Raw genomic sequence first — 12,886 nt, forward strand, 5'->3', positions numbered from 1 at the left:
ATGCTGTCAGCCAGTCCTCATTGGCATCTGCAACAAAACCGTGCTAGATTCCCCAGCCTAGGATGAGAGCTCCAAGTGATTCCAGATATGCTATTTTTCACATATGAATACAGAAGAGGTCCCATATCCCTGAAGCGTTTTCCCACACGTGGTTACGACAAAATCGCACATCGATTTCTTGTATTTTGTTTATATGAGATTTCAGTTGCAATCAGCCTCTGTCACACCTTCCATATGTATTATGTGCAAGGTTTTAGGGCTAAACTTCCTCATGTTTCATCATAAAAATGGCTAAACTTCAATAATAAGAGAATTTGTTTTCATGTGCATTCCTCCCTCCAAGCTTAACGGCCCAAGACTTAAGACAAAACCTATATGCACTGCTTACACAGAAGAAAAGTGTTTTCAGTGGGGAAAGCCTGGGTAAGGAGTTCAAGTCTGGGACTTTGTAAAGATCCTAAAGAGACATCTATATGTTCAGCGGGATTTTTCAAAAGAGTGACCTGTCTTGCTTTCATCTAGTCACTTGTTTAGCAGCTAAAAAGTTTGTAAAGTTTTAGAAGATGAGAGGTAGAACTGAGAAAAAAATCCCAGATTTTTTTTTATTTCAAAGCTATTTTGCTATGAATGACCTTAATCAAATGAACTTAAGGGCATTATGGGTTATTTTCCATCCTCCTGCTAGGAAAGCAAATTTTCAGATGCTGTTAAAATGTCCACTGTGAATGGCCAGGTAGATCAGCATATTCTTGTTTTGGCAGTTTTGGGTAATACAAAGACCGCACTCTTTCACTGTCCCAGTATTATTTATGTTACTGTCTAACATAGGCACTTCCTGTCTCTACACACTTGTTTTTTCTATTATTTACACTGTACCTTCCTACTGCCTCTACAAGCATCATATCAGAGACTATACAATGTATAACATGTCACCTGACATCTAGAAAGGTCAAGACTTCTCCACCAAAACTTTTTATTTTCCCTTTTTGTGGCTTACCTTATACACTCCACTGATTCTGGTCTTGATTTTAGATCCTGGTCTTTAGCAGCCACTCCAAAATGAATGGGGAACAATCCTCCGAGAATAATGTCTCCCTTCTTCTGTGCCCGTTGGTTTGGCCCATAGGCAGCAGTGTTCCAGGTAAATAGCAAAAGAATCAAACAGCAGCTATATAAAGTCATTGTTCCTTTTTTCACCAAGGGGTTATAGGATGCAAAATTGGAAAAGACGGTGTAAGAAAGCAGATGTTGTAATGTCTAAGCTTCTCTTTTCCTTAATACAGCACAGAGAGGATTTGGGACACATGTCTGCAGGCAGATAAGCAACAATGTGGGAGCCACAGTGATGGTGTTTCTCCCTCTGTCTTCTCCATCGCAAAACAACAATTCAGCGGTCCTTCTTTCTTCGTAACCAAAGCATTACGGAGAGCCCATCTCTGAGAACTGTAAAAGAAAGACATGAAAAGTGATCCCAACAACCTGCCCAGTACACATACTAACCTAGGTAGAGTATGCCAGGCACCCCAGTGACTCTCAAGTGTCAGATGTCTAACACTCCATCACACACATAGGGTGGGTTACTAAATCTTCCTGTGGTTCTGCAGGACTCTGGTCACAACAGACTCTGTGAAACTGGTGATCAGACCTCCCTGATCAGAGAACACTGTGATACTTGAATAGGCAAGTGGGGGATAAAGAAGCATAAAATGCAGTAAGAATCAGACCTTTCTCTTCAGCAAATGACTATGATAATTATTCGGTGTCGGTCCATCCCCTCCTTTCCATTGATCATTCTTAACTCTCTGGTTTTAAGTTATCTTTGCTAATAATGAAACAAAGTCACAAAAAAGACTTCTTTCATGCTGAAAGTGAGGATGACTTCCAGGGAAGCATCTGAAATCAAGATGCTTCTCCATAATGAATCACAAAGGCTTGAAAGGTTTGGAGATCGAGTCATCGCAAGCTTAGCTGTAGAGCTTTGAAGCCTGCATCCCAGGGGTCAGAACTACTGCAGCTTCTCTGTGCTCAGTACATTTTCCCTGCCAAAGAAGGACTAACTTAATTATGGCATATAAAAATGGCTATGGCAGAGGAGGTAGCACAGAAATTCACAATAAACACCTCTTCAGCCTGTTTGGAATAGGTCTAAAAGCTAGTAGTAAAGATCTGAAGTTAGTAAAGTTCAGACCAGAAGCTAGGCATATGTAGCTAATCCTGAGGACAATTAATTTCTGAAGCAAGTCGTCAATTATTTTAAAGTGCTGAGAACCTTTTTATGGGGATGGCTTTATGAAGCCATGAACTAACTGTACCTGGGCAGATTTGACCCCTGCCTAGGTGAAAAAAGGAGCTAGTGCAGGGAAACACTGTGATCACGGGGGTTCTTCTAGGAGCCAGCCTTGCTGATTATGCATGTTGTATGATCACCGAGCATTTGGAAATATTTCATACATTTTTGTTAAAATGAAGGTTCACACGCAGCAGTGTGTGTGGGAGAAGAGAGACAAAGCTCACATCATTCTCATGCCCCTGAGGTCAACACACTTAGACAGTTGGGTAGATGCTACATTTCTCTGTGGCAGGTCCACTCCAAGCTATTTTTTGGTCCTAGCTTGAACAAACGCATTTTCATTGGCAAGGGCAATCAAATCTTCGGCTAGAGATCAAAATATGTCTAGGCAAACAATTTTCTACCTGAAGATGTGGAGTTGCACTCAAAGATTTTGTAGGAACATACTGTTTTTCATATGCAAAAATACATATTTCCTGTTTGCAGCACCCAAGTGACTCAAACCAAAGTCAGAAACTCCCACTTTTTACAAACTTGGCTGCTAGATCCCTGCTTCTGAATGGGAGTTTCAACACCATCCTCAAAATCTGAAACATGGACATGAAATGTCCATCTGCTGCTGACACTGGCAGTCAGAAAACATTCTGGGATGTTCCTCTGGCAAGCGATTGGAGTCATGTCACACTGCTCTAGCCAGGACGCAGTATCGTCTATCACTTGTGAGCATGTTGTCTTAAAATGTTTTCCCGAGGAGTCTCTGGTATTGGCATGTGGGCCTTTGATAGCAGGATGACAGAACGTGTACCAGAGCCAGGACTGGGAGGTGGCAGAGCAGTGCAACAATGGAGTGTCCCCAAGCTTTTGGATTCTCATTTTTCGTGGCAGATGGATGGTGGTTCTTGCTTCATCGGTGCCCAACAGAATAAGGAAGGAAACACTCTGCCACATTTCAGCTAGAGAAAGGTCATCTTCTTCCCACTACTGATGGATTCAGAAAAGATACGAAAAAGCCTGTCAGACATTTTTTAGACTAATGCTCTTTCTCTCCACCTGGCTGATGCTAAATCAGGTCCTATGGGATGAATAACTGAAAGGCAAACAATCATTGCAGTCAGCTGCAGACACTTCCAATTCTGTCGTGGTTCACAAAGCTCTCCTGCTACCTGATGATGCCCACGGAAATATCTACAATCATCTACAGAATGGGTGTCGGGTCTTGTGGCAGGAAGAAAGTTGTGGACTGCCAGCTGCAGAAGAGAGCTTCGTGACCCCCTGCTTGACAGACAGCTAGCCTTCCTGTGCACACAGCCAGACAGATGGCGAATGGGCAGCAAGCTCACGGCTTCGGGAGAGCATCAGATTTACTGCAGATGAGCTCAGGTATAGAATGGATGCTGTCTACATCTGCTCACAGCTCACCCCCTGCTCCAGGACAAGGACCACTTAGGAAAGTTTCCACCCACATGAAGAACCATGGCCAGGACATCCCTGCTGCTACTCCGCTTGTCCTTTTTGCTTGTCCTGAGCACTGCTCAGATCAGGCAGCAAGCAGACATGCAGTACAAACTCTTTCTTGCTGCCATCTTTCCAAGGGCACCCTCCCAACACTGGGTGAAACGGTGGTATGGGATCCCTGAGAAAAAGCGCTGTCTGCTCTCTAGATGAATTGCTTCACTTGTTCTGCAGTCTGCTCTTCAACCACATTCAAAGGCAGTTAGGGTCCTCATGAATTGCTCTGGGGCCCTGCAAATGGTCTGTGAGAGATCGGGACTGAGAAGTGAGGTCTGTCACATGAGCTCAGGTCCAGCTGGTCCCAGTGTGAATGACACATCCCGGTGGAGCTGGGTGCTCTGCCTTCATTGCAGCTGATGGCATTTGCCGCCTTTCCTGCTTCATTCATCTACCTGAGTAGATACATCTCCAGCTTAACCACCATTTCTGTCTGGCACAGGCATAGGAGTGCTCCCATGCTGGGACCTTCTGTTCTTTGAAGCAACTACGAATTGAACAAAATATTTTTACATTCATTTTCATTAACTTCCGTGCCTGTTCCAGAACGAGCAAACACAATAAAGCCAACAGCAGCAGGCCAAAATTGGGTCCTCTCTGGACAGTTCAGTAAGAAATAGCAGCCAAAAAGAAGTAAAATGGTCTCCTGGGTAGCAAAGTGAGATTAAAAACCAGGAACTAAAGCAGCAGCATTACTGAAGTCAGTTTAAATATGCTTCAGATAGTGTTGCCTCAGACACACCTGGCTCAGTGTAGCATATAGCAAGATACAAAAGCAGCTCAGAAAGCCAGAAAAAGTGTTGTGTCCAGGAGTGATTTCATGGTGACAAAGATTGGCACTCTTTAATTTAAGATAGGATATGAAGGAAAGGGAAGAACAGAAAAGATCTGAAATGACGAACAGTACCTGCAGCCTGCTATGATAGGCAAGAGTTCATGGCTGACCCTTGTGGGCAAAGGGAAAGAAGAGTAACCTGGAGTTTTGGCCAGAGACCACTTTCTGCGGAGAGCCCTTCAGGAAGGGCTCCAAGAGGAGCTGCCATCATGGGCACAACAGTCGTTCTAGGGTGCAGCACTCTTGTTTAAATACCATCAGGTTTGAGGATAGTGTGAATAAAATGCTGCTAATTGCATCTAGTAAGGAATGGACAAACCCTGCTGTGCCCAGATCAAGGGCAGGCTGGGGGGTCACCCTACGGCTGAGGAGTCACTCAGTCACCTCAGCAATGGAGCCTTCCGGAAGAACAGGGAGGAGTCCTAAAAAAGGAAACAAGTGGAAGAGGGGTCTGATCTTTCATTTCTTCATTAGTAAAAACAAAAAAGAGACGCAGGAAAAAAAGCTGATACAGTGTATCGAGGTGAGGGCCAGCACAAGTGGGACCAGTACTTTGACATGACATGTGTGAAGCAGGGAGAATAATTTCTGAAGAAAGGTTACAAGGAGGATGGGATGGTGAGACTAACGCTTTGTTAAGCCTAGGGTATCCCCCTCCCTGCATCTCTCCCAACTGACAAAGATGTTCCTTCAGGGGCAGAGATGGAGGCAGCCAGCACTGGGATCCCCTGAGCCTGGGCAAGGAACCGTGCACAGGACTTAGCCAAGGTGGGACAGGATCAGTTACTTCCCCATGTGCTGTGGGAAAGGAGTGAGCTCAAGAGCACAGCCTGCTGATTTACGACTCTCTTTTTCTGATTTTCCTTTAATAAGGCTTTCTTTTACCTTCGAGGCTTTTTGCTTATGAAAAAGGAAACTATTTTCATGATGAACAGACAGAAAATGCAATTTAGTTTGCTGGGATGCTATGGAGGGGTTTGGGCCGAATATTTAGGAACTGAATATTTAGGAACCACTCTTTGCCAACAGACAGTACGTGGCTGAGGTATTAAATGTAGAAAAAGTAAATTTGCATTGTTATTTCTCTTTTTTCAGAGCAGGTGAAGTTGAAAGATCTAAACTGGTAAAATAGGGTTCACTCTGAATCAGCATTTACAGCACTCAGTACTCCAAGATGTCATTCATTCAAGAGCATGACAAGGGATTAGACAACAAAAACAAAGTTATTCATTTATGGTATAGGGTAATACTTGGTATCCCCCTGAACAGCTTGGAACTAGCAGTTCTCAGGGACAGGACATGTAATTGAAATAATATCAGAGGTGCTGTCTGGGAAGAAGATGGACTGTAGATATATAAAACCCATCCCTGAGGCAGCAAACTGAGGGATAAATGTCTAAAGATGCACCGACACAAAATGGTACCCAGAAAACGCAAAACTAAGGGTATGCCCGGCTCCTGATAAATCTCGGTGTCAAAATTTACAATTCTCCATACTTAAATGCCAACTGTAACAGGAAAACCAAGTATCTCAAATTCATTAGTAGGAGACACGGGTCTCACAGCTACTCTCAAATGCTCTCCGCACCTCAGGTTGAAAATATTTCAAGATACTGATTTCCTGATGAACAGTTATTAGCTTACTGCCAGTACCCCAAGATAATATCCCCTAGTATAAAATACTGTTATGGCAAATCTTCCCTCAGATCTCTTTTCTTTAATTGGATTAAGATTATGAGCCTCTTCCTTATTAGAGGAGAACATTGTGCAGCCAAAGACTGAATTACCCACTAACGCATGCCTGAAGACATAAAACTTAGCAAAATGCAGGTGGAAATTGTACTAATAGAACAAATTGCTGTTGTCCTGCAGTATTCAGCTAATAAATTAAAAAGATTAAATTAAAAAGCAACTGAATTAAGAAGGACACTTGCTATTTTCTTTTCTTTGCAAATATTTTTGCATTTAAAACATCATTTAGTATTAGCACATACATTAATTGATTATCAGCTCCTACATAAAGCAGAACACCTTTTTCCTGTACATATACTCAGCAGATATAATTCCGTAAGATTTCTTTTGCAAGACAAATACAAAAAATGAGTATTATCATTTCCATGGGTTTTTTTTTTTTACACAGCCCTATTTTTAATCACTTTCCCCTTTTCAAAAATTTTCTTTAATATTATTTTTTCCACTCTGTTTCATAACTAAGAGGCATTTTGATTTTGAACTCTCTTGGAAGTAAAGTAGCAGCTATCTCACCTAAGCTTCGGTGGAGGAACTTCAAGTGGTTCCAGGAACAGGGAGAGACGTTGGGCTGCTATTGTCAGAGGGCAGAGATGGTCCTCGGGGTACAGTCGTGGGTATTTCAAAGGCTCACAGCAATCGGTACTGTTTCGCTAGTTGAATTAATGTTTTAGTTGCTACATGAAATCACACAGTAAAGCCAGAAATGTTCAATAATCTGTGTTCTTTGGGTGAAAATAACCTGAATGGCACTCTCATGGCATATATTACTTATGAAGTACTTCTTAATCGAACAGTAACTAACCACAACTTTAAAGAGCAGCTGCTCAAGTTCGCATAAGAGCTTGGAAAGGATCTCAAGGGGTCAGGTAGCCTGTCCCTTAGCCCAACAAGGGCTCAGCAATAACAGTGCTGTTCCCGGCATATTTGCTCTAAAATCTTTTGAGGAAGACAACCTGTCAGACACCCAGGGCAGCCTACACCAATGCTTCTCTGCTCTCACCAAGGCAAAGGTTTTCTCACATCTAACTTGAATGGTTTTTGTCGTAACTTAAGCCTGTCTTCTCCTCCCATCCATGACATGACATGCAGTCTAGTCCTTCACTCCTCATAACTGCCTTATTTGGGATTTGAATTTAACTCCCCCTTTTCTCTCTTCTTTTTAGACCAAGCAAACTAAATTAATTTGATTTTTTTTTCATAAAGATGCTTTCCTGAGCTCAGATTACTCTTGCTTTGTTCCTTTGGCCTCTCTCCAGCATGTCTCCAGATTTTGTGCAGACTGGTGTCCAGCAATGGACACAGAGTGACCTTGTTGGGCCTTTACCATCACTGAGCAGAGTGGTAGGATTATTTCATGTGTCTTCCAGGCTACAGCCCTGTTTATACATCTCAGTGTGGCACTTGTCTTTTTTTAAAGAGCATGACATTGTTAACTTATGGTAGATCATCAGCTGAACACAAATAGAAGTTAAGCATGTTTATATCTACAAGGCTATGAAACCTTACAAGAAATTCTCATCTTCCAAAAGCTCTTCCCTCCCATTCAGCGCAAAGGTAGAACCTGCTACACTTCATGCGATCAGCCTGAATATCAACAAGCAACTGGCCTGCTCAAGCTCAGCTGCATCTCCTGGGCTTTTAAGACCTTCTTACTGCAGAAAGCTGGGGATGATTCCTGATCCTGGCCATGGCAATAGGGATGTCCCAGACCTCAAATGGAGCAGCAGCCTGTTCAGCCTGGATGCAGCCTGTTCAACAGGGTTGTCCCACCTCTGTGAGGCCTGGATGTCCCATGCCCAGCAGAACCTGAAAGTGAGGTTGCCCCAGAGCTGCAATGTTGGGTGGCTTGGAGGAGCCAAGCTGTTCGTCCATGCGTTGGGGCTTGTTGGGCATGAAGCAAAAGCTTGTGGGAACCTCAGCTCCATAAAGCACTGCCCCACCAAGAGACTTCTTCCACAGACTGTCTTATTTTCGAGAAATAACTGCTTTCTAACGAAATGCTGATTTGTCAGAAAATGCTTGAACACTCCTGCTTCAGCTGCTTCTTGTTAAAGTTTCAAAGTTTCTGTAACTTTCTAGAAAGTCCAGCATAGGTCAAGTTCGGAGCTGTGCAACTGATAAAATAATTAATGCCTGGAGAACTACGCCTTGTGTAATGCAGGTGCCAGAATAATTCATAAGGGGGTTTTGTGGCTTTTTTATCTGGGATTCATTAAGTCTCACTCAACAAAGACCTGTATTTTGCTAAAGTGACAGAAACTCTTCAGCATATACTGCATATACGTGAGCCTTGAAATTCTCTTATTAATGCAAGGCATACAGTTAGATCATGGTAAGGTTGAAGCCATGAGCAATACACCTGCCCTCAACAGGCAAGGAAGAGGTTCAGGTAGATCTGAAATTAGAGAGGATATATGTGGTCAGCACTGCGCTCAATCTCTCTCTTAGACGGCTAAAGGAGGGCACTTCTGTGAAGTGGGCAATGGACACAGGACACCAATCTTCACAATTTTGAGACCAGAAAAACTTCTAGTGCTGAGGTACCATGACCATATAAGAAAGTGTAGATTGTTTATGTATGTCACCAGAGCACGCATTACCTCAGCCTTCTTGCACCTCTTTGGTCAAAACGAGGGATGAGCACATCAAAGACGCCATCAAAAGCAGACTGCAGTGTGCTCAAATGGAGGAGCTGCGTTTGAACTAAATTAAACTGTTCTGTCTTTAAAGAGGGCAAGCGCTAACTGAAAATTACTACGAAGCACTTACGACTAACACTGAATTCTTACACACCACTCTCCCCAAAACAGCAGGTCCAGACAAACAGCACAATTGGGAAATGGAATCTTCAGCCTTGAAAAAGTTTGGAGAGTTCAGAGACAAGAGGAGTACAATCTACATTATTCTATCTACAATAACAGCTCTGTTTTAAAAACACTGCCCATGCACTTGGGTTTGAACCAAACACAAATCATGACTGCTATAGCTTTTAGTGAGAATGAGACTTCAGAAAATCATCAAGACCATCAGCACAGGATCTCCAGTATTTCCACACCCTGCTATTAGCTTAAGGGGGTGTTATCTGTTACAGATGGAATTGTGCTGGCAGGAATCGGGATGCTAATATCCTACTACCCTACAGAAAATGTATGTTTAAAAAGGATACGTTACAGTCACACTTGCCATTGGAAAAGCTAAAAAGAGGCCAAAAATACTGCATACAAATCAGCCACGGTACCGAAGAAGCTGCTGAAGCTTGTAAATAAGACCCAGCCAGTTCAAACAAAGAAAGCCATATTCTTAGCACTGGGAGGAATAGCCTGCAGAAGGAGAAGTAGGCCTAAGAATGTATTTAAAGTTGGCCATGAAAAATCTAAGCACTTGCCCTAGAGTAACGGTCTCAATGCTCCAAGGTAAACTAAAACATTAAACAGTAAACCTGGCAATTGTATCACATTTAATACATCTGATATGCCCAAACTTGTTAAGTTCGTCAGTCAGGTACCATTTAAGTTTCTAGAATTTGCATACCTATAATATTATTTTCATGTAGCACTCATATCATTAGTTTTTCTTTACTCCTAAGATCATGTACTGCTGTCCAAATAATAAATGACCTACTACAAGAGAGTGTGGAGCCACACCCTGATCCGTGTTTAGCACTAAGAAGTGCTGTCGGAGTAGCAGAAATATGCCTAGGGTGTTGCTGTGGATATTCTGCTCAACACAGAAACTTGAGAGCAAGGAAGCCTAAACCTCAGCAGACACAGACATTGTGTTAGCAGACATAGAGCTGTAAGCGCCTCCTGAGGAGTGAGTGCTTGGTGGAAATCCATGTGGAGGGAGACCTATGTCTTTGGAACTATTTCTACACAGGCATGGCGGTAAGGGAGCCTGAGAAGCAGCTCTAGGGGCCTTATAGGTATGACTGTTTACTCCTTTGAAGGGTAGGAGCCTTCTGCAATAACAGCTAAAGTTATCACAAAGCTCTGCAGTAAATACCAGAAGGGAATCAGACAATTCTGCAACTTCTCATCTTTCCACTCCAGTGCCTTCTTCAGTACAAGCGTAGCGAAAGTGCACGTGTGTATACATAAAAGGGAGTACTGAAGTGCGTGAGGTTATCAAGGCATCCCACCAAGCAAAGCAATTCTGCTGCGCCTCCAGTGCTCACTGGGATAATGACTAGACAAAAAACAACATGTGACAAATTAATTAGATTGCTTAATGAACTACTAAAAAATGCTGAGGAGCTACAGCACCGCAGAGGAGCTGTTGCAGAACAGCAGGGCTTGGAGGGATTCCCAAGTCCTAGGGAGTTCCAGAGGCACAGCAGTCCATCTGCAGCCGCTTGGGAAGTCACCATAAATCCACCAGTTGTTGACTAACCTAATTTATGCTCGGAGCTGCACTGGACCCTCGAGCAATGTCAGATTTAGAGAATATAGGTACCAGGGAATCCATCTGGTCTACATCTTAAAGCTGTCCTGCTTTGACTCTCTGCATTCCCGACACTGCCCTTCTCTTGCTGTTTCATAGGTTACTAACTTCGTTGTTTCCTACCCCTCCTGTTAAAAGACTACCATCTTATCAGTTGTTTAAAGTGGATGAAAAGATGCCTTAGTTATAATACCAGTCTAAGGCTTCTTGGTAGTTTCAATGATTGTTGACTTCGTGTATGGGGCAGATTAGGACCCTTAGGAGTTGCAGTAAAATAGGAGGTGAAATACTTTGCTAAGGTATCATTTTTGCTATTAAATTGTTTTCCCTAACTTTCCTTGCTTCTGAAGAAAGACCCACCAACCTTGCCAGCAAGTGTGCATTCCAATGATAGCTATTTTAACCCACTCCATACTTCTGGGAAGTGACTAAACCCTCCTGGAGAGATGGAGAAAGAAAGCCTGGGGGATGCTCTGCAGAATGAAGACACTGCATCCTTGTGGGATGGTGCATATGGCACTGGGATGTTGTTCGCAAAATTTGATTAGTTCAGGCTTTTGCCTGAAGGTGAAACAGCCAGGCACTGAACCCCTGTGCCTTTCAGGGTACCTTTACATTTCTGCATATTATATATACATTCCTGCCTTTAAGTAAGCCTTTCCTCCTACATCCAATGCAGAAGCAAGAGTCACCCGACTGAATTGATCTTAATTCCTAATTTGCAGGATTAATAGCTTTTCTAGGGCTGGCCTTAGAAGATACAAAAGTGTTAACTGGTGCTGTGTTCACAGACTGCAGTAGGAAAGTCCACTGCTGTGAGAACAACCCTCACAGGTAACTGGGAAGTTTCTCCATCTTTCCCAGCTCCTAGTCTATCTTCTTCCTCTCTCACAGTAACATCTCTGGGGTTGACAAGAGATCCCAGTCCACCTAGCACATTCCTTCTTTCTTACTAGGCGTGCCATAAAACAATACAGTTGTGTTATGCTCTTTGCATTAGGGTCGGTTTTTTTTTTAAGATGCACTTCTCTACAAGCAAATGAAAAGACGCATTCATAATTCATGAAACTGTGGTGTTTTAGCCTGTTTTGGAAAGAATAAGAAGGAAGTATCCTTGTTATCAACTCTTGGATGCCCTATACTCTACACTCCACATTTGTCTTCAATTTTTGTCTCTGCTGCTTAGAAAATAACAGGGTAGAAGGACTGGTCGCCAGGATCTGGCAACTGTAAACTGTGTTCTTTCCGTACTACATTGTGAGGGAGGAAAGAATGGGGGAGTGATGGGGGAGATGCCAAAGTAGTCAGTCACTTGTAAGTAGTTAAAATTACACAATTCAGTGCAGTGTTATTCGAAAGAGAAGTCACAATTTCTGATTGGCCAGCGTACGTTCTGCTGGTTAACAAGCTGAAAGAACATGAAATAATAGAATAAGAACACTAGAATAAGGAAAAGCATATTTATCTTTCCGTATTTCTTTGAATTAATCAACCAGCTTTTTATCATTCTTTTACGAAATAGCAAGAGCAATCATGTAAATAATGTAAATAAACATGAGAAGAAGAATATAGTTTGTATCAGCAATATTCTCCTTTCCAAAACCTTCTGTGATGCATCAACATTAGGTGCAAGCCACGAGAAAAGTCAAACTGCCTGTGAAGTTTAGCTTTCAAATTGACTAGGATAACAGATTTCTGATAACTGCTTGGTGTGGTTTTGTTGAAAGTGATGTTCTTCCAGAGCAGCATGGGGAAGGATCCTTGGCGTGTTACCTGATCTTCCTCCTGCCTGGCTGGGCAGTCTTACACCAATCACTTTCTGTGTCTGGGGCTTGTCTTCCCAACTTGTAGTAGTGGCCAGAAATAACTTCAGAAATGTATGGGAACTATGCTTCATCCATGTCAACAGATGTCACACTGAGTATCACCTGAACACAAAAGCTGATTCGGGCTTTTATCTAGCAAAAAAATAAAATAAAATACAGATTTGAGAGCTGAACTTTTTTTCCAATTCAACTTTGTCAAAATGCTTACAAGGGAAAAACATTTTGCTTAGTAAT

The 12,886-nt window shown here is 42.6% G+C and overlaps 1 protein-coding gene across 1 annotated transcript in view; it reads right to left on the reverse strand.

Moving 5' to 3' along the window:
- The window catches only part of CASR (calcium-sensing receptor), a 38,895-nt gene extending 37,461 nt beyond the window's left edge, over positions 1–1,434 (reverse strand). The window contains exon 1 of the mRNA XM_010143836.1: positions 998–1,434. Within this exon, the coding sequence (XP_010142138.1) occupies positions 998–1,182 (185 nt within the window). The 5' untranslated portion in view covers positions 1,183–1,434. The remainder of the gene's footprint in view (positions 1–997) is intronic.
- Between the last annotated feature and the right edge of the window lie 11,452 nt (positions 1,435–12,886).

The sequence above is a fragment of the Buceros rhinoceros genome, unplaced genomic scaffold (assembly GCF_000710305.1).
Source record: "Buceros rhinoceros silvestris isolate BGI_N320 unplaced genomic scaffold, ASM71030v1 scaffold26939, whole genome shotgun sequence".
NCBI classification, from domain to species: domain Eukaryota; kingdom Metazoa; phylum Chordata; class Aves; order Bucerotiformes; family Bucerotidae; genus Buceros; species Buceros rhinoceros.